At 47.9% G+C, this 27,530-nt stretch overlaps 1 protein-coding gene across 1 annotated transcript in view; it reads left to right on the top strand.

The window, feature by feature from the left end:
- Positions 1–27,530, top strand: part of USP8 (ubiquitin specific peptidase 8) — a 111,745-nt gene that overhangs the window by 6,707 nt on the left and 77,508 nt on the right. Inside the window, exons 2-4 of the mRNA XM_069766072.1 lie at positions 913–1,098; positions 15,285–15,429; positions 23,006–23,091. Of these exons, the coding sequence (XP_069622173.1) occupies positions 995–1,098; positions 15,285–15,429; positions 23,006–23,091 (335 nt within the window). The 5' untranslated portion in view covers positions 913–994. The remainder of the gene's footprint in view (positions 1–912; positions 1,099–15,284; positions 15,430–23,005; positions 23,092–27,530) is intronic.

Below are 27,530 nucleotides of genomic sequence, written 5' to 3'. Positions count from 1 at the left end.
GGTTATTCATTCGCTGATTGGTCTCGGCAGCTGCCTGTCATGGCTGCCGCGACCAATCAGCGACGGCCACAGTCCGATTAGTCCCTCCCCTACTCCCCTGCACTCACTGCCCAGCGCCCGCTCCATAATCCCCTCCACTCACCACTCACACAGGGTTAATGGCAGCGGTAACGGCCCGCGGTATAACACACTCCGTTACCGCTGCTATTAACCCTGTGTGTCCCCCAACTATTTACTATTGATGCTGCCTATGCAGCATCAATAGTAAAAATGTCATGTTAAAAATAATTTAAAAAAAAACAAACAACAAACCTGCTATACTCACCTCCGCCGCCTTTCCCGCTCCTCGCCATGCTCCCGGGACCGCTCCATTGCAAGCAGCAGCTTCCGGTCCCAGGGCTGGTGTGCGACAAGGACCTGCCGTGACGTCACGGTCATGTGACTGCGACGTCATCATAGGTCCTGCTCACACCAGCCCTGGGACCGGAAGCTGCCGCTTGCAATGGAGCAATCCCAGGAGCGTCCCGAGTAGCGGGAAAGGCGGCGGATGGTGAGTATAGCAGGACTTCAACGGGCCTTTGGAAGGTGTGTATATGTTTTATTTTTTTTTTAAGTCTCTATACTACGTGGCTCTGTACTGGGCAGTATACTACGTGGCTGGGCAATATACTACGTGGCTGGGCAACATACTACGTGGCTGGGCAACATACTACGTGGCTGGGCAACATACTACGTGGCTGGGCAACATACTACGTGGCTGGGCAACATACTACGTGGCTGGGCAACATACTACGTGGACATGCATATTCTAGAATACCCGATGCGTTAGAATCGGGCCACCATCTAGTATTATTTATAATTACCTGGCTCCAGTAATTATTTCGTTAATATGTTTGTCCTTATTCATTGCAGAAAGGAGCTCATTGACACCAGGATGATTAGAAGATCGACCTGCTGCTGATGTGAACAAGAAAGAAAGGAACCCAGGGGCAACATGCCAACAGCATCGTCATTACCCAAAGAGCTGTACCTTTCCACCTCCCTGTCAGAGCTTAATAAGAAAGCTGAGGTTAAAGCGGATACATCCAGCACAAAGAGGTATGTATGTACTAGTGGTGTGGAAGCCTGTACTAATCTGTATTCAGCCAGCCAAGTAAAGTCTTCCCTCTGTTTTGCACTCTTAGGCTGTGTGCACACATTCAGGAATTTTTGCGTTTTTTTCGCTATAAAAACGCGATAGAACCGCAAAAAAAACATACATTAAGCATCCAATTATTAGAATGCATTCTGCATTTTTTGTGCACATGCTGCATTTTTTTCCGTGGCGGAATCGCATTCCGGAAAAAAACGCAGCATGTTCATTCTTTGTGCAGAATTGCGGAGATTCTGCACACATGGGAATGCATTGATCCGCTTACTTTCCGCATGTGGCTATGCCCACCATGCGGCAAGTAAGCGGATCATGTGCGGTTGGTACCCAGGGTGGAGGAGAAGAGACTCTCCTCTAGGCCCTGGGAACCATATAATTGTTAAAAAAAAATCATGATATTCTTACCTTCTGGTGTCCCCGGCAGTCTTCTCGCACCTCGCGATGCTCACTTTCCTAAGGATGCTTTGCGGAAATGACCTGTGATAACGTGCGGTCTCGCGAGACCGCTACGTCATCTGGGGTTATTGCCGCTAGGCATTACTGGGAATGCCGGAAGGTGAGAATATCACGATTTTTTAATTATTTTTAACGTTAGATCTTTTTACTATTGATGCTGCATAGGCAGCATCAATAGTAAAAAGTTGGTCACACTTGTCAAACACTGTTTGACAAGTGTGACCAACCTGTCAATCAATTTTCCACGCGATGCTACAGATCGCTTGGAAAACGCTAGCATTCTGCAAGCTAATTATGCTTGCAAAACGCTAGTGTTTAGCGGGAAAACGCATGCCAATTCCGCATGCGTTTTTCTCGCAACAGGGAGTTCCGGAATTGCCGTGGAAATTTCCGTGGCAATTCCGGACGTGTCCACATAGCCTTAGTGAAGGTTTGTTTCACTTTTTTTTTTTTTTTTTGTCTTCCTGAGAATTGCATCATGTTCCAAAGAGTACTAGAAATGCTTGAAACTTTCCATTGCACAATATGTGAAGAAATGTACTGCGATAGATATTGAAGTGAGTATGAGATGAGCCCTTGTGAGGGGGGGAGTGTTGCTGACTAGGTTTGCAACATTGTTTTTTTTTTTTTCCTTTTTTTTTATGGGTAAGTACACACAAGGCGTTTTTGCTGTGTGTTTTTTTGCAGCTTTTTTATGCTAATTTTCAGCTGCTTTTTAAAGTACCAGCAAATCCTATGAGATTTCAGAAATCTCATGCACACATTGGTTTTTGTTTGATCAGCATTTTGTGCTTTGCTGCGTTTTTTGGACATGGAGCATGTCACTTCAGCGTTTTTGCTGCGTTTTTTCACCCCTTGACTTGAATGGGTGCTGAAAAAAACGCAGGTATCATTATTTGCTGCGTTTTTGCTGCTGAAAATCCAAGGACATTAGCATGGACAAAGAGGAAAAAAAACGCACCAAAAATGCACCTAAACCTGCGTTTTTGACCCAGCTTCTTTCCTGACAAGAAGATCTGGTTTTGCTGCAGAAAAAAAAACTGTTAACTTACCCTATGGGTGAAGATAAAATTAGGGTATGTTTCCACCGTCAGGATTGGCTCAGCATTTGCTCACTATTTGACGCAGATAAAATCTGCACTAAATCTGCATCTGAGGTCAGTGGCTGGTCACCAGCGTTTTTTATGCATTTTTTCATTGCATGTGGGTTTTTTTTTTTTTTTGTCATTTGAAATAAAACTAATTGAAAGTTGGCTTCTGGGAAGGAAAAAAAACAACACTTTCCTGTTTGCAGATATATTGGGGTATGTTCCGTTCCCATGGTCAGTAAACGCTGCGGGATGGATGCTGTGTACATCTCCAGCGTCCAGCTGTTGCAGCATAGTGGATGGGATTTCAAGAAATCCTATGCCCACTGTGTGTGCACCAATGTCCGCGGCTCACCTGCAGAGACGGATATGCGGCGCGTCTTTCCAGACCGCAGCATGTCAATTTATGTAGTGGAGACGCTCCGTCTCCGCTGCGTAAATTACCCATACACTTTCATTAGATGCGGTAAAACCGCATTATCTTCCTAGTCACATGCGTATTAAGTGCGGTAACGCAGCTTACAACTCTTGTGTACTAATTTACATAACAGTGAATCTTGTGACACCGCAGGACGTACATGACACTGAAAGTGGAGGAAAGCACAGAGAGAGGTCCCCTCCTTTTTAATAAATAAATAATAATTAAAAAAAAAAATGGCGTTGTGTCCACCCTATACAGTGCCTACAAGTAGTATTCAACCCCCTGCAGATTTAGCAGGTTTAATAAGATGCAAATAAGTTAGAGCCTCCAAACTTCAAACAAGAGCAGGATTTATTAACAGATGCATAAATCTTACAAACCAAAAAGTTTTGTTGCTCAGTTAAATTTTTATAAATTTTAAACATAAGTGTGGGTCAATTATTATTCAACCCCTAGGTTTAATATTTTGTGGAATAACCTTTGTTTGCAATTACAGCTAATAATCGTCTTTTATAAGACCTGATCAGGCCGGCACAGGTCTCTGGAGTTATCTTGGCCCACTCCTCCATGCAGATCTTCTCCAAGTTATCTAGGTTCTTTGGGTGTCTCATGTGGACTTTAATCTTGAGCTCCTTCCAAAAAGTTTTCAATTGGGTTAAGGTCAGGAGACTGACTAGGCCACTGCAACACCTTGATTTTTTGCCTCTTGAACCAGGCCTTGGTTTTCTTGGCTGTGTGCTTTGGGTCGTTGTCTTGTTGGAAGATGAAATGACGACCCATCTTAAGATCCTTGATGGAGGAGCAGAGGTTCTTGGCCAAAATCTCCAGGTAGGCTGTGCTATCCATCTTCTCATGGATGCGGACCAGATGGCCAGGCCCCTTGGCTGAGAAACAGCCCCACAGCATGATGCTGCCACCACCATGCTTGACTGTAGGGATGGTATTCTTAGGGTCGTATGCAGTGCCATCCAGTCTCCAAGCGTCACGTGTGTGGTTGGCACCAAAGATCTCGATCTTGGTCTCATCAGACCAGAGAACCTTGAACCAGTCAGTTTCAGAGTCCTCCAAGTGATCATGAGCAAACTGTAGACGAGCCTTGACATGACGCTTTGAAAGTAAAGGTACCTTACGGGCTCGTCTGGAACGGAGACCATTGCGGTGGAGTACGTTACTTATGGTATTGACTGAAACCAATGTCCCCACTGCCGTGAGATCTTCCCGGAGCTCCTTCCTTGTTGTCCTTGGGTTAGCCTTGACTCTTCGGACAAGCCTGGCCTCGGCACGAGAGGAAACTTTCAAAGGCTGTCCATGCCGTGGAAGGCTAACAGTAGTTCCATAGGCCTTCCACTTCCGGATAATGCTCCCAACAGTGGAGACAGGTAGGCCCAACTCCTTGGAAAGGGTTTTGTACCCCTTGCCAGCCTTGTTACCCTCCACGATCTTGTGTCTGATGGCCTTGGAATGCTCCTTTGTCTTTCCCATGTTGACCATGTATGAGTGCTGTTCACAAGTTTGGGGAGGGTCTTAAATAGTCAGAAAAGGCTGGAAAAAGAGATAATTAATCCAAACATGTGAAGCTCATTGTTCTTTGTGCCTGAACTACTTCTTAATACTTTAGGGGAACCAAACAGAATTCTGGTGGGTTGAGGGGTTGAATAATAAATGACCCTCTGAAAAGACTTTTCACAATTTAAAAAAAATAAATAAACAAAGAAATAACATTCTTTTTTGCTGCAGTTAATTTCACACTTCCAGGCTGATCTACAGTCCAAATGTCACAATGCCAAGTTAATTCCAAATGTGTAAACCTGCTAAATCTGCAGGGGGTTGAATACTACTTGTAGGCACTGTATATGTTAACCAGCCAGAATAAAGCAGACTACTGGGACTGGTATTTCAGGCTGGTAAGGATCCAATATCCGTGAACTTTACCAGCCTGATAATATCAGGCCGCAGCAGTCTGACTACTTTGGATGGTTAGCAAAAATAGTGGGATCCCCTCCAAAAAAACAAAACAAAAAACTGCTTAGTGTCCCCTTATTTTTTGTTAACCAGCCAAGGAAGAAGCAGACAGCTGCGGCCTGATATTCTCAGGCTGGTGTTGCCCATGGATTTTGGCCCTCACCAGCCTAAAAATAGCAGCCCGCATTCGCCCCACAACTAGCACATCCAAAGATGCGCCAATTGTGGCACTTTACCCGGCTCTTCCCAGTTGCCCTGTAGCAGTGGCAAGTGGGGTAATATTTATGGGGTTGATGTCACCTGTCAGGTGACATCAAGCCCATGGCTTGGTAATGGAGAGGCATCTATTTATTACTAATCCTATAGTTACATGGTAAATAAAGACACGGCCAGAATAAAGTCCTTTAATAATCTTAATTAACCATACTTACTGCATCGCCTAATTCCCGACGCCCTCGATCTCTTGCAACAAAATAAAATAAACCAACACAAATACTCCCTGTCCGACATAGTCTAATTACTGAGTGTCTCACGACGAGTCCAGCTCTGCTACATCTGGATGCCTTTGGCTGAACAGTGGCAATATGCCACCATCCAGCCTGATATCCAGACACAGAAGAGCTTGTAGATGACCACCAGAGATAACTTGGTCTCCAGCGGTCATCTGCACTGCAGTTCTCACGATTAGCTGACTGTGAGAACTTTGTTAGTGACCAGACATAACCCAGGCGGTCACGTGCACGGCAGTTCTCGCAGTCAGCTGATCTCATCGCGAGAACTGCAGTGTACGCGAACTTCCGGCTGAAACAAGGTAAGACATTTATTTAAATTGGTAAACATGTGTAGCAAGCTGCGTTTCCACACTTACTACACATGTGACTATAAAGATGATGCGGTTTTACCACATCTAATGATAGTCTATGGGAAATTTATTTTGCGGAGACTGAACGTCTCCGCAACATAAATAGACATTCTGCGGTCTGGAAAGACACGCCACATGTCCGATTACGCAGGAAGCCGCGTGCGTCTTTTAACGCATAGTGGAGATGGGATTTCTTGAAATCCCCTCCACTATGCTGTAACATCTGGACGCTGCGTGTTTGACGCTGCGGCTGTACGCAGCGTCAAACCCGCAGCGTTTATTGACCGCGGAAACATACCCTTACAGATGCAATGCATTTCACTTTGTTGCCGCTTCTCAGTTTTCTCAAACATTTGTTAGGGTATGTGCACACGATGCAGATTTAGTGCAGTTCTGCAGCGTTTTTTTCTGCAGCAGAAACGCTGCAGAACTGCACTGTGAGTTACAATTCAATGAAAATCAATAGAAAAAAAAAAAGCTGTGCACATGGTGCAGAAAAATCCGTGCAGAAACGCTGCAGATTTCAAAGAAGTGCATGTCACTTCTTTTGTGCAGTTCTGCAGCGTTTCTGCACCCATAGGCTCCCATTTTGTGGGTCAAATCCGCATAAAAACTGCAGATGTAAAAACCATCTGCAGATTTTATGCGGATTAGGGTGTCAAAACCGCAGCAGACGGAAGTGACGTCAGTGATGTGGAGGAAGTGTGTGGGCGGAGTGTAGTGAAGTTAGTGTATGGTCGATGTGAAGCGTATGGTGGAAATGGTATGTAGTGTCTGTGTGTGTGTCGGTCTGTGTGTGTGTGTCGGTCTGTGTGTCTGTCTCTCTGTCAGTAGTGACGCATTGTAGTCATTCGTCGGGTGGGACTACTTCTCCCATCGAAATGTGATGATGGGAGAGTTGTCCCATCGTCAGGCGACTGACTACAATGGGTTAAAAACACAAACACACAAAACATACATTACATACAACATATAACATGTGCCCCCACCCCCCAAGCCACCGATCTGTCCGGTACACTGCTCCGGCTCCCCTCCGTCCTGTGCTCCGCTCCCCCCGTGCTCTTGTCCGCTCACCCCCGTGCTCCAATCACCCCCCCCCCCCGTGCTCTGATCCACCCCCCCCCCCCCCCCGTGCTCCGATCCACCCCCCCGCGCTCCGATCCACCACCCCCGCGCTCCGATCCACCCCCCCCCATGCTCCGATTTGACCGACCCCCCCCCCCCCCCCCACCCCCGTGCCACTCCCCACCTCATCATACTTACCGTTCCTCCCGGGGTCCGTGCGTCTTCTCCCTGGGCGCCGCCATCTTCTAAAATGGCGGGCGCATGCGCAGTGCGCCCGCCGAATCTGCCGGCCGGCAGATTCGTTCCAAAGTGCATTTTGATCACTGAGATAGGTTATATCTCAGTGATCAAAATAAAAAAAATAGTAAATGACCCCCCCCCTTCCCTTTGTCACCCCCATAGGTAGGAACAATAAAAAAATAAAGAATTTTTTTTTTTTTCCCACTAAGGTTAGAATAGGGTTAGAATAGGGTTAGGGTTAGGGTTAGGGTTAGGGTTATGGCTAGGGTTATGGCTAGGGTTATGGCTAGGGTTATGGCTAGGGTTATGGCTATGGCTAGGGTTAGGTCTAGGGTTAGGGTTATGGCTAGGGTTAGGTTTAGGGCTAGGGTTAGGGCTTAATTTAGCTTTAAAAAACGCTTACAAAACTGCATGAAAAAAACGCACAAAAAACGCACTTAAAATCTGCACCAAAACTGCACTGTAAAAAACGCATCAAAAACGCACAAACGCACCTGCAGATTCTGCCAGGAGATGCAGATTTAGTGCAGAACTGCAGCAGATTTTTCTGCACCAAATCTGCATTGTGTGCACACAGCCTTAAAGTGAACCAGACAGCTGAAACACGCTGCTCGAACCACAGGCAACACTTAGCATTCAGTGGCTAGATTAACTCAGTTACGTATGTTTGACTCTGAAACGCTGCTGCGTTACAGAGAGGATTATACTTTGAAAGCTGGTTGGGAGCAAGCTGCACTGGAAACTAGTCGGACACGTGGGTTCCCTGCGGATTCTCCCCACCAGCTGCCTTGGATTGATAGGTCTTTGCCACTCTTTACACTTATATAGGAAGCGATCTGATTATCCAGGGCTGCCGGTGGGGAGAAGCTGCCCGGTGACAGAGCTGGGCTGGAGACTAGTCGGACAGGTGGGTCCCTGGCAGCTTTAATTCATCCATGTCCTTTTTTTTTTTTTTTTGCAAGCTAGTTTTAGCTTTTACATTAGTCATAATTCTGAGGTGTAGGGAAGATTTAATATACCTCTGAGTTGAAGGTCTGACTTTCTCTTACATAGTAACATAGTTTTTAAGGTTTAAGGAAGACTTTAAGTCCATCTAGTTCAACCCATGCCCTAACCTAACATACCGAACATGTTGATCCAGAAGGTTTTATTACATAAACCACATTTCTTAATAGACTTTGTGGCCCAATAGTAGATATGGGACTGTTGCAACGTTGATGGAAGACATTTCGAGCACTTATGGCTAATTAACACGAGCAGATAATCAGTTAAATGATGCAATCGTAATTGACAAGCAAATAATGTCAAGTGTTTATACAGGATGAGAATCGTGAATGAATGGGCGAGTATCGATCGTTACATCAGAACATTGGTCCCAGAGTTCACACACAGATAGTTAAATGGAATCTGTCACCTAATTTTGGCCTATAAGCTGCAGCCACCGGCGGCTTATCTACAGCATTCTGTAATGCTGTGGATAAGCCCCCGATGTATCCTGAAAGATAAGAAAAACAAGTTAGATTATACTCACCCAGGGGCGGTCCCGTTTCGGTTCGGGTGCAATGGGTGTCACAGTCCGGGTCCGGCGCCTCCTTTCTTCTTACGATGTCGTCATCCTCCTTGCTTCTGTCGCGGCCCCTGCAAGGGCTACTGATTTGCCCTGTTGAGGGCAGAGTAAAGTACTGCAGTGCGCAGGCACCGGGCCTCTCTGACCTTTCCCGCCTCCTGTGCACTGCAGTACTTTGCTCTGCCCTCAACAGGGCAGATAAAGTATGCCTGCACAGGGGCTGCTACAGGAAGCAAAGAAGAGAACGACATTGTATGAAGATGGGAGGACTGGACCACGACGCCCATCGGACCTGGACTGCACCAAATGGCGGTGGCCACAGTTTATGGGGCCAAAATTAGGTGACAGATTGCCTTTAAAGGGAGCCTGTCACCCCCAAAATCGATGATGAGGTAAGCTCACCGTCATCAGGGGCTTATCTACAGCATTCTGTAATGCTGTAGATAAGCCCCCGATGTTACCTAAAAGAGGAGAAAAAGTGGTTAGATTATACTCACCCAGGGGCGGTCCCACTGCGGTCCGGGTCCGATGGGTGTCTCAGGTCCGGTCTGGAGCCTCCCATCTTCATTCCTTGACGTCCTCATCTGGTCTTCACGCTGCGGCGCAGGCGTACTTTGTCTGCCCTGTTGTGGGCAGAGCAAAGTACTGCAGTGCGCAGGCGCCGGACCTCTCTGACCTGTCCCGGCACCTGTGCACTGCAGTACTTTGCTCTGCCCTCAACAGGGCAGGCAAAGTACGCCTGCGCCGCAGCTGCTGCGTGAAGACCAGAAGAAGATGTCTTGGAATGAACATGGGAGGCTCCGGACCGGACCAGAGACACCCATCGGATCCGGACCGCAGCGGGACCGCCCCTGGGTGAGTATAATCAAACCTCTTTTTCTCCTCTTTTAGGTAACATCAGGGGCTTATCTACAGCCACGTAGTGTATTGCCCAGCCACGTAGTGTATTGCCCAGCCACGTAGTGTATTGCCCAGCCACGTAGTGTAGTGCCCAGTCACGTAGTCACGTAGTATATTGCCCAGCCACGTAGTGTAGTGCCCAGTCACGTAGTCACGTAGTATATTACCCAGTCACGTAATATACAGCACAGAGCCACGTAGTATACAGCACAGTCACGTAGTATATTGGCAAGTCACTTAGTATGCACCATATCCCTGTTTAAAAAAAATAAGAATTAAAATAAAAAATAGTTACATACTCACCTTCCGGATCGAAGCGGCCGGTTACCGAGGCTCGTCGCGCGCTCCGGTCTGAAGAGTGCATTGCGGTCTAGCGAGATGATGATTACGTAGTGGTCTCGCGAGACCGCAATGCATGGAGCGGTCCCCGGGGCGTCGCGAGGAGCATCGGTAACCGGTCGCTTCGATCCGGGGGCCAACCTAGGGTGAGTATGCAACTATTTTTTTTTTTTTTAATTATTTTTAACATTAGATATTTTTACTATTCATACTGCATAGGCAGCATGAATAGTAAAAAGTTGGTCACACAGGGTTTAATAGCAGCGTGAACCGAGTGCATTACACCGCGGTCAACGCTGCCATTAACCCTGTGTGATCGCTGACCGGAGGGGAGTATGCGGGCGCCGGGCAGTGACTGCGGTGAGGAAGGAACGGCCATTTTCTTCCGGACTGTGCCCGTCGCTGACTGGTCGTGGCTGTTTTGCCGCGACCGATCAGCGACGTGGATTTCCATGACAGACAGAGGCCGCGACCAATGAATATCCGTGACCGACAGAAGGACAGACAGAAAGACGGAAGTGACCCTTAGACAATTATATAGTAGATGTCTCTCCAAGTGCCTTCTTCAAAAAGCGCCCCATATCTGATCCCATTCAATACTATCAAATGCCTTGTCTGCATTCAAAGAGCAAACAATCCTTTGCACAGGATTATCAACCGGTATCTGCACATTTTAAACAAATTAATTGCAGTAGCTCTAGCTGGCATAAATCCAATTTGGTTAGAGTGAATAAGAGAGAGGCTAACCCAAGAGCGAGATATTGCGATTATTTTACCATCAGCTGGAAAGGGAGATGGCTATAGGAATGTGCAATTAACACATTCTTGCCTGTCTTCAGAAGAACAATAATAATGGTTTCAGACAACGGGTTGTTTCCGACTTCGATTTGGCTAACGAACCTGAGGTTCTTTGGAACAGTCTGCACAATCGATTTATATAGCTTGACACGGATGAAAGAAATCCTGAGGAATTATGGACACATAGAAAGACTATTTTATTACTGAAGAAGCCAGAAAGACCATAAACGAGGCAGAAGAGACCCTAAACATTATCGAAGAAAGACGAATAGGAAAAGGTAACAAGCAGGAAGCAGACAACATCAGTTTTGCGACGCGTGCGTCGTTTTTTGCCGAAATCGGACGCAAGAAAAATGCAACTTGTAGTGTTTTCTTGCGTCCGACGCTAGCGTCTAAAACGACGCACGTGTCGGAAAACGCAAACAAAAAGACGCACGCGTCCCCTATGTTAAACATAGGGGCGCATCGCCGCTGCGTCGCCGATGCAACAGCGACGCACATTAGCGTAATGCTAATGTGAACGTAGCCTTAAAGACTAAAGAGAGCCATTCAAGCAGACAAAGAACTTTATTTAGAATGTAAACATCTGAAGGGCAAGACCATGTAGGCATACCGAAAGATCAGAGACACAACAAAAGTTTCAACCAAAAGTGTGAATGTTGAAAGATGTCACCTCTATAAGAACGACTCGGTGATAGGGGATGAAACTGATACAGAGACTGGAAATGATAGTGAACCGAATGAAGTTGTTGCTGCAGTGGAGCTTCTGTTAAAAAAAACAAAGCACCTGGATGTGACCATATTCCAGTAGAGCTAATAAAATCTTGAACAACTTGTAAATGGCTGAAGTACTGGACAAGATCGGTCCAGTACCTCATCCGAGAAAAATACTACTGAAGATATTACAAAGAAGGCTACAGCCTTACTTTGTCCAAGAGCTGCCATTGGAACAAGCAGGGTTAGAAAAAAAGAGGAACAAGAGATGTGTTCGCTAACATTAGATGGTTATTGGGAAAAGCCAAAGAGATCTCTTTTTGCTTTGACTACTGCAAAGCCTTTGATTGTGTTGCTCACCATAAACTTTGGAATACCATGAAGGATATGGGTGTGTTGAACCGTCTGATCAGCCTCATTAGGACCAAGAAGCAACACTCAAAACGGAACCATGCGACACTTCATGGTTCAAAGTAGAATGAGACGTCAGACAAGGCTGCATCCTGTCACCATTTCTATTCATTTTACATGTAGAAGATAATTTCAGGAAGGCTGGACTTGCCGAAAAAGAAGGAATCAAAATTGCTGGACTAATAATCAACAAACTTAAATATGCCGATGATACACCATTGATGGCAACAAGCGGAATGAAGAATTTCTTATGGCGTGTCAAGATGGAAAGCTCTCATACGGGACTCCTACTCAATACAAAAAAGACAAATATATTGATTACTGCCAGATATGACTGAGACCTATTTGAGATGGACAACGATGAACTGAAAGTTGTAAAGGACTTCAACCTACTCTGTTCAATGATCACTTAAGATGCAGCGATAACCCTGGAAGTCAGTGGGAGAATAGGTATGGCAAATCAACAATGGAGTCACTGGACAATGTCTTCAAATCGAGGAACATTTCACTGGCAACGAAGACACGGCTAGTATATACTCAGTTCTTTTCTGTGATAACATACGGATGCGAAATCTGGACGATGAAGTAACAAGACTGCAGAAGAATCAACGCCTTGTGGTGCTGAAGAAGGATGTTATTAATACCATGGATGGCAAGAACAAATATATATTGTAGAACGTAAGTCCGCAAGGACTGGGTCCTCTTTCTTTCCTCTGTACCAGTCTGTTACTGTAAATTTTTTTTTTTTACTGTAAACGATATCTATAACCCTGTACGTAACCCCTTTTCTCATGTACAGCACCATGGAATTAATGGTGATATATATTGTATATACTCGAGTATAAGCCGACCCGAGTATAAGCAGAGACCCCTAACTTTGCCACAAAAAACTGGGAAAACTTAATGACTCGAGTAGAAGCCTAGGGTGGAAAATGCTGCAGCTATCGGTAAATTTCCAAAATAAAAATATTGCCTATTTGCCTACTTTGGACACTTCATTCGAAGAGAGTAATCACTTGAGAAGGTCATCATGATCGGAAGAATAGAAGGAATAAGGTGAAGAGGAAGATCAGCAACCTGGTGACGTGATGCAATCTAGATAACGGCGGAGAAGAACCTAGTGGACCTTATCTAGGCTTGCACAGGATCGATCATCCTACAGAGTTTTTATCCATCAAGTTGCCACGGCCCAAGATCGAGCTGAAGGCATCAAACATAGGCAGGTAGTCATCCTACCCTCAGAGCGCGCTGGAAAACCTGTAACTGTTCTGAGTGAAGTACATCTCCAAACAACTTGTACAATTCAACTGGAAATTCATCAAGGCCAGATACCTCAATTGCTATCACCACCACAGCTTTCTGTATTTCTTCTGGTGCAGCCTCTAGCCAGTCTGTCCTCCTGGGACAAAACCTGTAATGTAATCTTATAGAAATCTGGCAATCTGATCCGCTGACAATTGCAACCTAAATATATACACTCCTCAAAAAAATAAAGGGAACACTAAAATCCCACATCCTAGATATCACTGAATGAAATTTTCCAGTTGTAAATCTTTTTTCATTACATAGTGGAATGTGTTGAGAACAATAAAAACTAAAAATTATCAACGTAAATCACAACTAATATCCAACGGAGGTCTGGAGTTGGAATGATGCTCAAAATCAAAGTGGAAAATGAAGTTACAGGCTGTTTCAACTTCAGTGGAAATGCTTTAAGACAAGGAAATGATGTTCAGTAGTGTGTGTGGCCTCCACATGCCTGTATGACCTCCCTACAACACCTGGGCATGCTCCTGATGAGGCGGCGGATGGTTTCCTGAGGGATCTCCTCCCAGACCTGGACTAAAGTATCCGCCAACTCCTGGACAGTCTGTGGTGCAATGTGACGACGGTGGATGGTGCGAGACATGATGTCCCAGATGTGTTCAATTGGATTCAGGTCTGGGGAACGGGCAGGCCAGTCCATAGCTTCAATGCCTTCATCTTGCAGGAACTGCTGACACACTCCAGCCACATGAGGTCTGACATTGTCGTGCATTATGAGGAACCCAGTGCCCCACCGCACCAGCATATGGTCTCGCAAGGGGTCTGAGCATCTCCACTCGGTACCTAATGGCAGTCAGGCTACCTCTGGCGAGCACATGGAGGGCTGTGTGGCCCTCCAAAGAAATGTCACCCCACACCATTACTGACCCACTGGCAAACGGTCATGCTGAAGGATGTTGCAGGCAGCAGATCGCTCTCCACGGCGTCTCCAAACTCTGTCACGTCTGTCGCATGTGCTCAGTGTGAACTTGCTTTCATCTGTGAAGAGCACAGGGTGTCATTGGTGAATTTGCCAATCCTGGTGTTCTGTGGTAAATGCCAAGCGTCCTGCACGGTGTTGGGCTGTGAGCACAACCCCTATCTGTGGACGTCTGGCACTCAGACCATCCTCATGGAGTCGGTTTCTAACCGTTTGTGCAGACACATGCACATTTTGTGGCCTGCTGGAGGTCATTTTGCAGGGCTCTGGCAGTGCTCCTCCTGTTACTCCTTGCACAAAGGCTGAGGTAGCGGTCCTGCTGCTGGGTTGTTGCCCTCCTATGGCCTCCTCCACGTCTCCTGGTGTACTGGCCTGTCTCCTGGTAGCACCTCTGGACACTACACTGACAGACACAGCAAACCTTTTTTGCCACAGCTCACATTGATGTGCCATTCTGGATGAGCTGCACTACCTGAGCCACTTGTGTGAGTTGAAGAGTCCGTCTCATGCTATCACGAGTGTGAAAGCACAACCAACATTCAAAAGTGACCAAAACATCAGCCAGAAAGCATTGGTACGGAGATGTGGTCTGTGGTTCCCCACCTGCAGAACCACTACTTTGAGTGTGTCTTGATAATTGCCAATAATTTCCATCTGTTGTCTATTCCATTTGCACAACAGCATGTGAAATTGATTGTCAAACAGTGTTGCTTCCTAAGTGCACAGTTTGATTTCACAGAAGTTTGATTTACTTGGAGTTATATTCTGTTGTTTCGGTGTTCCCTTTATTTTTTTGAGCAGTGTATATAAATTGTCTTATGTCTCAAAAGATAACCGGAACACCCTCTCACACAATAACCAAAGTGTCCAAGTGGGCCTAATAGAAGTCACATACGAAACCCCCTCATGAGCCTTTGCAATGGTTGCAAGCAGGTGCCTACCCTTTCCTTATAATACATTTGGTTAGTGGGAAAATGCTTATTAGCAGCTGCTCAGTGTTATCTTTCTATATGCTCCTGTCAAACATAGTTCTAACTTGTTACTATATATAACTTTTTTTATTCAGCTATGTTGCCACTGCCTGCAAGATCTTTCAGAAAGCGGAGGAATGCCGACTTGACAGAGATGAAGAGAAGGCTTATGTCCTCTATATGAAGTTCTTGTTTGTGTTTGACCTCGTTAAGAAAAGGTCGGATTTCAAGCAAAACCAGGTATAGTTTCTAAATGTTTATATTATAGGTAGTTTAAGAAGTCTTATACCAGATCTGTACTGTGCCCCCATAGAATTTTGCCCTGAACCTTTGTGTCTCGGCAAAGTAAAAGTGTTTCTAGCCATGCATGTGGTATTGGTGCAGCACTGTTCCCGGCATACAGGGTGATTAGATCTGCTGCTGTATATACACTATCGTTCTTTTACTGTGTATTGCTGCTTATGATATTATTTGTGACCAATTGTGCGTTCTTGCGATCACCGTCCTCCTCCCCTGCTTCATGTGCCCTATGTCATCCACACTCCTGCACAGGCGCACTTCTCTCTGCCTTGCCGAAGGCAGAGCACTATAGGGCACATGTGCCGGCTTAACCTACGGGATATTGGCTCTCTTTTGCCTTTCCCCGCACGTGTGCATTACCGTACTTTCCTCCGCCCTCGGCAGGACAAAGAAGTGTGCCTGTGCGGAGCATGATGGGGAGACGATATGTGGACGACGTAGAACATGTCAAAGCAGGGAAGGAGGACAATGATTGTAAGGTAACGTTCACATTAGCGTTATGCTAGTTTGCGTCGGGCGACGTAGCAGCGACGCATGCGTCATGCGCCCCTATATTTAACGTGGGGGACGCATGCGGGTTTTTTTGTTGCGTTGTGCGACGCATGCGTCTTTTTTGCCGCAAGCGTCGGACCAAGAAAACGCAACAAGTTGCATTTTTCTTGCGTCCAAATTTCGGCAAAAAGCGTCGCATGCGTCGCAAAACGCAGCGTTTTCTCTATCGCCTTTCATTGGGGGACACAGGAACCATGGGTGTATGCTGCTGCCACTAGGAGGCTGACACTATGCAAATAAAAAAGTCAGCTCCTCCCCTGCAGTGTACACCCTACCGACAGGAAGTAGGATATTCAGTTTAGCTTGGTGTCAGTAGGAGGTGGACACGGGTCTTTCATTAGACCCTTATCTACCTCAATGTGCGTCGTTCCTTTTCAGGTTTTTCCGGAGGGGATACAGGGTGATTAGTCACACCTGTAATCCCACAAAGCGGACTGAGTACGGCGTGTACTGCCACCCCGTATCCTCATAGACCCCTCTCCAGGACCAAGATCCTAGCACACAAGCGTGCTGAGAAGTCCGGTCCTGGCTCCGTCCCCCACCCACTCGCCCACCAGAGCCTGTCGGTTGGAGGTGACGAGGACGTCCATCACCAGCTCCATGGACGTCTCATCCCCCTCAGGTTAGTAACGGCGTGGGATGTTTAGGTGAGTATTTTCCATGCTCCCTTTTCCCAGATCACTCGCAGTGTGGGGGAGCAGAGGTCCCTGAGGCACGATTTTTACTTTTATGTTAGGAATCCCAGAATAGCATCGCAGCGGGTCAGGCAGCAGCGCTCCCTTTTGAGCTGCGGTGATGGCAGGCTAGGTACGCTGGTTCTGTCTCTTCTTCTGCCGCCATCAGCGCGACACTCTGACAGTCTGCCGCACCGCTTCCCCCTGGGCCGCACTGTTCGTCGGCAACATTGCTTTTCTGTCCCTGCGCGGCGGCCTTGGCAGACTGCCGCGCTGCTCTTTCCCTGCGGCGTTCTGCTTCGGCGCCGCGGCTCTCTTATCCGGTGGCGCCGGCCTCTAATTTAGGCCCCGGTTCCGGCCGGGGCCTACTTCCGACGCCGCGACCCTACTCTTCGTTCCCTCGGGCGGCCCTGGCAGGCTGCCGCACTGCTCTGCGGCGCACTGTTCCGGGGCCGTGGCCTCTTCTACCGGCGCGCCGGCCTCTAATTTAGGTCCCGGCTTCTGCCGGGGCCTACTTCCGGTACCGCGCTCCTCCACTTCCGGTTTCTTCGGGCGGGCTTTCTCCCGCCCGACAATCTCTTTTCTCCCTGCCCACCGGCGCCATCTTGGTGCTCCTGGGCCCATGATTGCTACCTTCTGCTTAGCGCCACACCGCAGCAGGGCGCACGTTCCAGCGCCCTTTTCAGCGGTCTCCTTCTGCGGTTCTTCCAGACTGCAGCCAGGCCCTTTCTTTCCCCAGCACACGTTTCCTCCGGCGGGGTCCCCTGCATCCTCCTTAGGTTGCCATCTCATCGCTGGTGCCCTGGATCTGTGCCATGATGCCGGTCGCAGCTACAGCCAGGAGCAGTCTGCAGGACCCTACTATTACTGTGAGTAGCTCTGCTATGCAGCCTATTACTCCCCTCTCCTGTTTCCCTAACCTTCGGACATCATTTAGTGGGTCTGCTCCCAGGCCTAACCCTATAAGGAGAGCGTCCCCGTCCTCCTGCTTCCTCTTGTCAGCTGCAGCAACTCCCTGTCCAGGAGTCACTAACCCGGGTGAGGCCGAGACCCCTATCCCTGGGTGGGTTTTCCTTCTGTCTCAGTCTGGGGCGGACCTCACCAGGATGTCACGACCTTGGTATTCGTGCCTGTCCGCAATCGCTAGTGGGTCACAGGATTCTCCGTCCAGCCTACAAGAGATACAGAACAGGGGGATACAGGGTGAACAGTCACACCTGCAATCCCACATTATGGACTATGAGTACGGCGTGTACTGCCACCCCGTATCTTTATAGATCCGACGGCAGGACCATGATCCTAGCACACAAGCGTGCTTAGAGGTTCGGTCCCAGCTCCATTCCCCACCCACTCGCCCTCCAGAGCCTGTCGGAGGAGACCATGACGTCCACCATCAACCCCATGGACGTCTGACACCTGTCTTTCCCGCTCCATCTTGCCCTCCGGTCTGGACCGGTGAGATCCCTCTTCCTGATCCTCCTCTCTATCGAGAGAGAGACGGGCTTCCTCGGTCATGTTTGCAGAGGAAGTTTCAGACTTGGATAGCCTTATTGATGCGATCAACCAGACCCTAAGCATCATGGATACCTCTACGGAACCCGCAGAATAGGCGGTTTTCGTTTAGACGGTCAAACCACTTTCCAGGACCTTTGCCCCACACACGCTGAACAGGTGGTGGTACTTGCCAGGAGAAATGCGAGCCATACCAGATGCTTGCAGACAGGGAAGCGTCTCGGCATCCTATATCCCTTCTCTCCTGAGCTCATCGCTAACTGGACTGATTCCTCGGCAGGAAGCGGGCATTTCTGGACTCGTCAGTTCCCAGACTGTCTATCAGCTTGGCACGGGTTCCAAGGATACTTTTATAGAACCGCTGGAAAAATCAGCCTTTTGTAACGGCTGCTTCTACTTTGTGCCTCGGCCATTGCCTCTACCTGGGTCTCAGGGACCATGGATAGATGGACCAAACAGCCTTGTAAGAGCACCCCGCCTGAAGCTCCTCCGGGGGAGCTAGCCGACCTGACGGACCGGATTTCCTATGCAGGGAAATATTTGGCATCTGCCTCCCTAGATGCGCAGCTTGTGCAGCTCACGCATCCAGCATTATGGTGGCCATCCGACGGAATATTCGGCTCTACACACAGCCCTTCCGGAGGGCCTGTTTCTTTGGCTACATGAGGGAACAAATTATTAATGATGCCACGGGAGGCACGAGTTCCCTTTGTCCCTTCGCTGTTTTGCGGCGTCGGAAGATTCCTCTAGCTAACACAGACTGCGATCTCGTCTGGCTAGAGAAAAGGCTTTCCTTTAAGCCTATCCCTTCCCGGTGTGCCCGCAACTCCCATGGTTGGTCCACCAGGCCTAGACCTGGCAGATCTTCTCCGGCATAATAACTCGTGCTAACGGCCCAGCGTTTCTTCCAGTTTGGGCGGGCATCTCCTGCCTTTTTCAGGGATGTTTGGCTAGCTTCGGTGGAGGACGCCTAGATCAGGGAGGTGGTATCCTCTGGATACAAGATAGGGTTCGCTTAGCGGCCCGGAATCGCTTCTTTGAATCCCGCCCTCTAAAAATCCTCCTCTGATCTTGGGTTTCTTTGCGTCCATTACCTTCCTTCTTTGTTCGGAGGTTATTGTTTCCGTCCCACAGCAGGTACGCTTCCCAGGTTTCTATCCAAACCTGCTTGTAGTGCCGAAGAAGAGCGGCGCAGTTCGACCCTTTCTGTCTCTGAACTTGGTGAACAGAAGGTTCCGCATGCGGCATTTCAGGATGAAGTTCCTCTGTTCAGTCCTGGCTTCCATGGACCCACAGGATTTCCTGTGCTACACGGATATCCAAGAGGCCTTGCTCCATGTCCTGATTTTCCTTGATGATCTGGGGCCTTAGTGCTCATTCCATACCTTGAAGTAATCCTCATCAAGCCTCTGCCCCTCTCTCAGGCCCCGAGGGTCTGACCATCGTCCTAGACTCCCTGTCCTGTTTCTGGTGGCTGGCCAACAGAACAAAGTCTTGTCTTGTTCCGAGTCAGCGTCTCGTCCTCTTAGGCATGTTGTTCGACATCGCTAGGGGTTTTTCTTCTTGAGAAGCGGGCAATTCTCCATACAGAGTTCGCTCTCTGCAGGGCCCACGGCTGCCTTCCTTCCGTTCAGCTACGACGGTCCTGTGAGGCATGGTGACAGCTCCGTAAGCGTTCTCTTTTGCGCGGTTCCACTTGGGACCACTTCAGCAGGCCATCCTTCCTCAGTGGGACACGTCTGTGCTGTCTCTGGACCCTCCAATCCGACTTTCCATCAGATTCTAATAGCCTCTCAACTGGTGGCTGTCATCCCCTCTCATTCCTCATGTCCGGTCCTCCCCAAGGCAGGTGGTGACGACGGTCACCAGCCTTCCCGGCTGGGGTGCGTTTTCTCGCCATCCGTCATTGAAGGGGGCGTTGGTCGGAGCAAGGGTCCTCTCCGCCGATCGACACCATTGAGAGAGGGGCCTTTCTTCTATCCCTGAGTCACTGGGAAAGGCTTCTCAGACGTCTGCCAGTCAGAATCCAGACGTCCAATGCCTCGGCTGTGGCTTATGTCAATCGCCAGGGAGGGAATCAGTCTCTTGGCTATGGCGGAGGTATCCAGGATCCTCTGGGCAGAGGCGACGGTTTCAGCACTATCCACAGTGTATATCCCTGGCGTGGACAACTAGGCCGCAGTGTTTTCTCTGCCGTGAGGGCCTTGCGGCAGGACAGGGGTCCCGACTCAGGAGGTCTTCCTTCAAATTTTCCTTGGATGAGGAATTCCAGACACCGATCTCCTGGCGGCCCGACTGCTTAGGAAGAGTCCACCGTTTTGTTTCCAACTCCGCAATCCTCTTGTGGTGGATACCGATACCTTGACCATTCCTGGGTCGCCATTTGTACTTACCTTTCTGTTCCTCCCTCCCCTTTCTTCCCAGACTGTTGAAGATCTATGCGGAGGGGGTGCCGGTCATTCTGACCGCACCAGATGGGCCCAGAAGGTCTGGTTCGCTGAGATCGTTTATCTCCTCGCGGACTCTCACTGGAGGCCCCAGTCAGGTCAGATCTTCTGTACTGGGGACCCATCTGCCGCAGAATTCTTGGTGTCTCAGGTTAACAGCTTTGCTGTTGAAACCTTCCTTTTTGGCCGTTCTCTCTAGGTGGGACTTGATGCTGGCCTTGCCCTTAGTTTTCTGAAGGGTCAGATAGCAACCCTTTCCATCCTTTTTCTGAAGTCCCTTTTCAGAGGTCCTTTGCTACTGGCTATCACGGTACGAAGATTTATATCCGTCCCGTTCTCAGATCAGGACCTTTCTTCAGTAGCGCATGCGGCTCCCTCGTACCACACTTCCGTGGATCCCTGGGACCTCAGTCTTGTTCTGGAGGCTCGGTGGACTTTCTCCCTTGAGCCTCTCCATGAGCCTCACTGTCTGCTCTGTCCTGCAAGGTGGCTTTGCTGGTGGCCATCTCCACGCATCTCGGAGTTGGTGGCTCTCTCCTATCGCCCCTTTCTTGGTTTTTCACCAGGATAGGGTAGTTTTACGGCCTTCGTCGCCTTTTCTTCCCAGGGTGGTGTCCTCCTTTTACTTGAATAAGATCGTCCTTCCCACCTTTGTCCTGCTCCGATCGATTCTCTGGGGCATTCTCTGAACAGGCTAGACCTGGTCAGGGCGGTGAGGATCTATTTGTGTAGGGCCGCCTTCTTTAGGAAGAAGGTCTGTCCTTTGTCATTCCAGACGGTACGCCAAGAGGCCTGCCGGCTTCCAAGATTACGATTGTTCTCTGGATCAGACCTGCCATTCTGGAGGCTCACCGGATCAAGAACAGAGTGACTCCTCACTCTGCTCCGGGCAGTGGGCGCCTCCTGGGCGGTACACCATGGGGCATCCGCCGTACATCTTTGCTAGGTGGAAACCTAGTGTTCCGGTCACTCCTTTGCCAAGGGGTTATAAGCTCCATACCTACGCTTCGGCAGTTGCCAGCCTAGGCGGAAGGATCTTGCAGGCGGCAGTGGTGATTCCTCCGACCTGAATGGAGTTTTTCTGCTGTTCCCACCCCAGGGACTGCTTTGGGACGTCCCATGGTTCCTGTGTCCCCCAATGAAAGGCGATAGAGAAAACAGGATTTTTGGTTGCTTACCGTAAAATCTGTTTCTCGGAGCCTTCATTGGGGGACACAGCACCCTCCCAAGTTGAACAGCTCTGTTTACTGTATACGTTTGAGTTCTTTGAACACTCTTTGAGTGTTTGAAACTGTTGATCTGTGAAGCGCCGTGGAGTTTGTTGGCGCTATATAGATAAAGTTTATTATTATTATATTATTATTCTTTCTCTTTTACACGTTGCTTCTCCTACTGCTTTCTCACTAACTGAATATCCTACTTCCTGTCGGTAGGGTGTACACTGCAGGGGAGGAGCTGACTTTTTTATTTGCATAGTGTCAGCCTCCTAGTGGCAGCAGCATACACCCATGGTTCCTGTGTCCCCCAATGAAGGCTCCGAGAAACAGATTTTACGGTAAGCAACCAAAAATCCTGTTTTTGCGTGCGTTTTGGTGCGTTTTTGCATGCGTTGTGCGTTGCGTCGCCGACGCAGCGGCGCACAACGCTAATGTGAACGTAGCCTAAGAGAGGAGGCGCCAGATCAAGACAAGACACCTTTCAGATCGGACTGCCCCATGGCCAGTATAATAAAAGCTATTTTTTGTGTTATGCAGAGTGCATTCAGGAGTTATGTACAGCATTCTAGAATGCTATATATGATGGCTTACATGTGCTGGCCCTACTTTATATAGGGAAAACCTGGTGACCGGTTCCCTTTAATAAAGGAGTCTGATCTCTGGATACCAGCATCAGTCCCAGTCCTGACTTTGAAGTATACAAGGGGAGAACTCTTGTATAGGTGAAGGGGGATGATTAACTGGCTCTTTTTAGTAGCTAAGCCAGCCCCACTTTCTGTTAGCTGTGACAGAAAATGAATCTGGCTTAGAAATTGAGCTGATCCAATTATCCAGCCCTCTTTGCTACACCCTACACACAAATCTGCAATGGAAGCCTTTTCCTGTTTTGTACCTTAGCTGGAAGTTGGGCTGCCTGGACTGAGGCTGATGTCTGTCTGGAGATCAGGACACCTTATGATAATACAAGTATATTAGTAAATTCTATACATTTATGCTTCGGACAACCCTTTCGGTATGATAAGTACTCCTGGTTTTCTCATCTGCCTGCTGACATGTTCAACCGTTAACATATGCAGTAATAGAAGCAGCACTTACAATGACTGTTTAATTATAGGACTACTATAAATCCTTACTTGGGCCTACCACCATCTTAAAATCAATTGAAGAAGCAGAAAAGCTTTCGAAAAGTCTTAAGAACCGGTAAGTTTTCTGTAACTATTAAGTAGCAATTGAGAGAAAATGTTGTTTGTTTTTTGTTTTTTTTTTAATTCTGTTTGTTCCACTTTCAAAAAATTGGACTCCAAATTCTATAATAGTTTAAATCAGGGATGAGCAATTAATTTTCCTGAGGGGCTACAGTTGTGACACTGACTGTTTTACAGAGGGCCAAACCAATAGGCTGAAATTCATTCTGGTAAATATTAACATATTGATTTATTTATTTATTTTAATTGTATCACTTAGGGTAAGTTCATACAGGGCGTTTTTGCTCCCTTTTTTTCTGCAGCAAACCTGATCTTCTTGGCAGGAAAGAAGCTGCGTCAAAAACGCAGGTATAGGTGCGTATTTGATGCGTTTTTTTTTTGTGTGTTTTTTTTTTTCTTTGTCCATGCTAATGTCCTTGGATTTTCAGCACCATAAACGCAGCAAATGATACCTGCGTTTTTGCAGCTTTTTATTCAACACCCATTCAAGTCAATGGGTGAAAAATGCTGAAAAAACGCTGAAAGAAGTGACATGCTCTATGTCCAAAAAACGCAGCAAAGCACAGTGTGTGTGCATGAGACTTCTGAAATCTCATAGGCTTTGCTGGTACTGTAAAAAGCTGCTGAAAATTAGCATAGAAAAAGCAGCAAAAACGCCCTGTGTGAACTTACCCTTAATATTGAGCAGAAGTAAGTATGCTGACATCCTCCTATATACTGTATGAGCCCACAAACAGATCCCTTATAAACCGTAAAAGTCGACATATGGACCCCTACATAAAGTATGAGCCCCCCACATAGACCCCTGTATACAGTAAGAGCCCCACATAGCCTCCCCATATACAGTGATCCCCCATAGTCCCCTGTATACAGTATGAGCCTCATCATAACCCCTATACCCAGTATGAACTCCCACATAGCCCCCATATACAGTATGTGCCTCCACATAGACTTTATTTACAGTATAAGCTCCCACATAGCCTCTCTATAAACACTATGATCCCTCACATAGCCCCCTGTGTACAGTGTGAGCACCCACATAGCCTCTCTATATACAATATGAGCCCTCACATAGCTCATATTAATATATCCAATATTAAACAGAACAGATGTAGTAAAACTGTTGCTAGACATTTTTTGAACACAGATATAACGAGTGTTAACAGTGCTGGATGATATTAACCCCTTTCTGACCTCGGATGTGATAGTATGTCCGAGGTCAGATCCCCTGCTTTGATGGGCGCTGCGGCGCTGAGCCCACATCAAAGCCGCGACATGTCAGCTGTTTTGTACAGCTGACATGTGCGCGCAATAACGTCGAGTGGAATCGCGATCCACCCGCCGCTATTATCTAGTTAAATGCCGGCAGCATTTAACTAGCGCTTTCGGCCGGAAATGAGCGCATCGCCGACCCCCGTCACATGATCGGGGGTCAGCGATGCGGCGGCATAGTAACCAGAGGTCTCCTTGAGACCTCTATGGTTACTGATGCCGGCTTGCTGTGAACGCCACCCTGTGGTCGGCACTCATAGCAAGCCTGCAATTCAGCTACATAGGAGCGATCTGATGATCGCTGCTATGTAGCTGAGCCGATCGAGTTGTGCCAGCTTCTAGCCTCCCATGGAGGCTATTGAAGCATAGCAAAAGTTAAAAAAAAATGTTTAAAACAATATGAAATAAATAAAAAAATATATAAAAGTTTAAATCACCCCCCTTTCCCCCCATTCAAAATAAAACAATAATAAAAAAAAAACTACACATATTTGGTATCGCCCGTTCAGAATCACCCGATCTATCAATTAAAAAAAAAAAAAAAAGGATTGACCTGATCGCTAAACGGCATAACGAGAAAAAAATTAGAAACGCCAAAATTACGTTTTTTGTTTGCCGTGACATTGCATTAAAATGCAATAACGGGCAATCAAAAAAACGTATCTGCACCAAGATGGTATAAATAAAAACGCCAGCTCGGCACGCAAAAAATAAGCCCTCACCCGACCCCAGATCACGAAAAGTGGAGACACTACGAGTATTGGAAAATGCTTAAAAAAAGAAAAAATTTTGTGCCAAAGTTTTGAATTTTTTTTCACCACTTAGATAAAAAATAGCCTAGACATGTTAGGTGTCTATGAACTCGTAATGACCTAGAGAATCACAATGGCAGGTCAGTTTTAGCATTTAGTGAACCTAACAAAAAAGCCAAACAAAAAACACACATGGAATTGCACTTTTTTTGCAATTTCACCACACTTGGAATTTTTTTTCCCATTTTCTAGTACACGACTTGGTAAAACCAATGATGTTGTTCAAAAGTACAACTTGTCCTGCAAAAAGTAAGCCCTCACATGGCCATATTGACAGAAAAATAAAAAAGTTATGGCTCTGGGAAGAAGGGGAGTGAAAAACGAGTACGGAAAAACAGAAAATCCTAAGGTCACGAAGGGGTTAAAAGGAGAAGCAGGGATTAACATAAAATGGAGGTGTTGGGCTACTTTCACACTTCCGTCTTTATAAAAACGTTGTAATGCGTCGTTCTGTGCAAAAAACGCATCCTGCAAAGTTGCCCGCAGGATGCGTTTTTTGCACATAGACTTGCATTACCGGCGCATCGCGACGTATGGACACCCATTCCATACGTCGTGCACTGGATGCGTCGGTAATAGCGGACCGTCGTCACAAAAAAAACGTTCAATGTAACTTTTTGTGTGACGCGTCCGCTATTTACGACCGCGCATGCGCGGCCGAAACTCCGCCCCCTCCTCCCCGGAACTCATAATGTGCAGCGGATGCGTCTGAAAACTGCATCCGCTGCCCACGTTGTGCACTATTTTGCACAACGTACGTCGGGCCCCGTACCGACGGAAATGTGAAAGAGGCCTTACTATTAAAAGGAATATTACTGGAAATATTCTGTATGTTAGAGGTTTAAATAAAAAATAAAGGAATGTTGTTTTAAATATTTGTAAAAACATTTTTTTCAATATTCTAGTCTGTCAACATATACTATGTTTAGTATTGGATATATTAACCCCTATCTGACCTCGGACGGGATAGTACGTCCGAGGTCAGATCCCCTGCTTTGATGCAGGGCTCCGCGGTGAGCCCGCATCAAAGCTGGGACATGTCAGCTGTTTTGAACAGCTGACATGTGCCCGTAATAGGCGCGGGAGCAGAATCGCGATCTGCCCGCACCTATTAACTAGTTAAATTCCGCTGTCAAACGCAGACAGCGGCATTTAACTACCACTTCCGGCCGGGCGGCCGGAAATGACGTCATCGCCGACCCCCGTCACATGATCGGGGGTCGGCGATGCGTCAGGATGGTAACCATAGAGGTCCTAGAGACCTCTATGGTTACTGATCACCGGTGGCTGTGAGCGCCACCCTGTGGTCGGCGCTCACAGCACACCTCCATTTCTTTATCGTCTCTCATTGGGGGACACAGGAACCATGGGTGTATGCTGCTGCCACTAGGAGGCTGACACTATGCAAATAAAAAAGTTAGCTCCTCCTCTGCAGTGTACACCTCACCGACTGGCATTATACTCTTCAGTTTTAGCTTAGTGTCAGTAGGAGGTGGACACGGGTCTTTCATTAGACCCTTATCTACTTCAATGTGCGTCGTTTTTTCTTTCAGGTTTCCGGAGGGATACAGGGTGAACAGTCACACCTGTAATCCCAAAATACGGACTATGAGTACGGCGTGTACTGCCACCCCGTATCCTCATAGATCCTTCTCCAGGACCAAGAGCCTTAGCACACAAGCGTGCTTAGAAGTCCGGTCCTGGCTCCGTCACCCACCCACTCGCCCACCAGAGCCTGTCGGTTGCGGCGACGAGGACGTCCATCACCAGCTCCCTGGACATCTCATCCCCTTTAAGGTTAGTACCGGCGTGGGATGTTTGAGGTAAGTATTTCCCATACCATCCCAGATATTTCAGGGGGTCTTACTAGGGGCTCCCATATACCTGGTCGTCGCTTGCACGGATCCCGCAGCACGACCCGGGTTTACCTTCGGCCACAGACCTTCAGGTTCTGCTATCCGCGGCGCACTGCTCTGCGCCGCGGTTTTTCATGGGGCACACAGGCTCTGCAGCCCTGGCAGGCCGGCGCACCGCTTCTTCCTGCGGCGCACTGTTCTAGCGCCGCAGGGGGTTTTCACTACGGCACTCTTAAAGCGGCACTGTCTTAGGCTGCTGCGCCGCCTGTATCTTTTGCGGCGCACTATTCCAGCTCACCTTTCCGGCGCCGCGGCCGCCGTCTCCTAATTTAGTTACTCCCGGCCCTAGCCTGGTAGGCTGCTGTGCCGCCTGTATCTCTTGCGGCGCTCTATTCCGGTACACCTTTCCGGCGCCGCGGCCTCCCCTCGGCCGCCGGCTCCTAATTTAGGCCTCGGCTTCGGTCGGGGCCTACTTCCGGTTTGCGCGCTCCCCC

This window comes from Ranitomeya imitator, chromosome 4 (assembly GCF_032444005.1).
Source record: "Ranitomeya imitator isolate aRanImi1 chromosome 4, aRanImi1.pri, whole genome shotgun sequence".
Classification (NCBI taxonomy): Eukaryota; Metazoa; Chordata; class Amphibia; order Anura; family Dendrobatidae; genus Ranitomeya; species Ranitomeya imitator.
The sequence above is the reverse complement of the archived record's forward strand: the minus strand, read 5'-3'. Positions and strand labels throughout refer to the sequence as shown.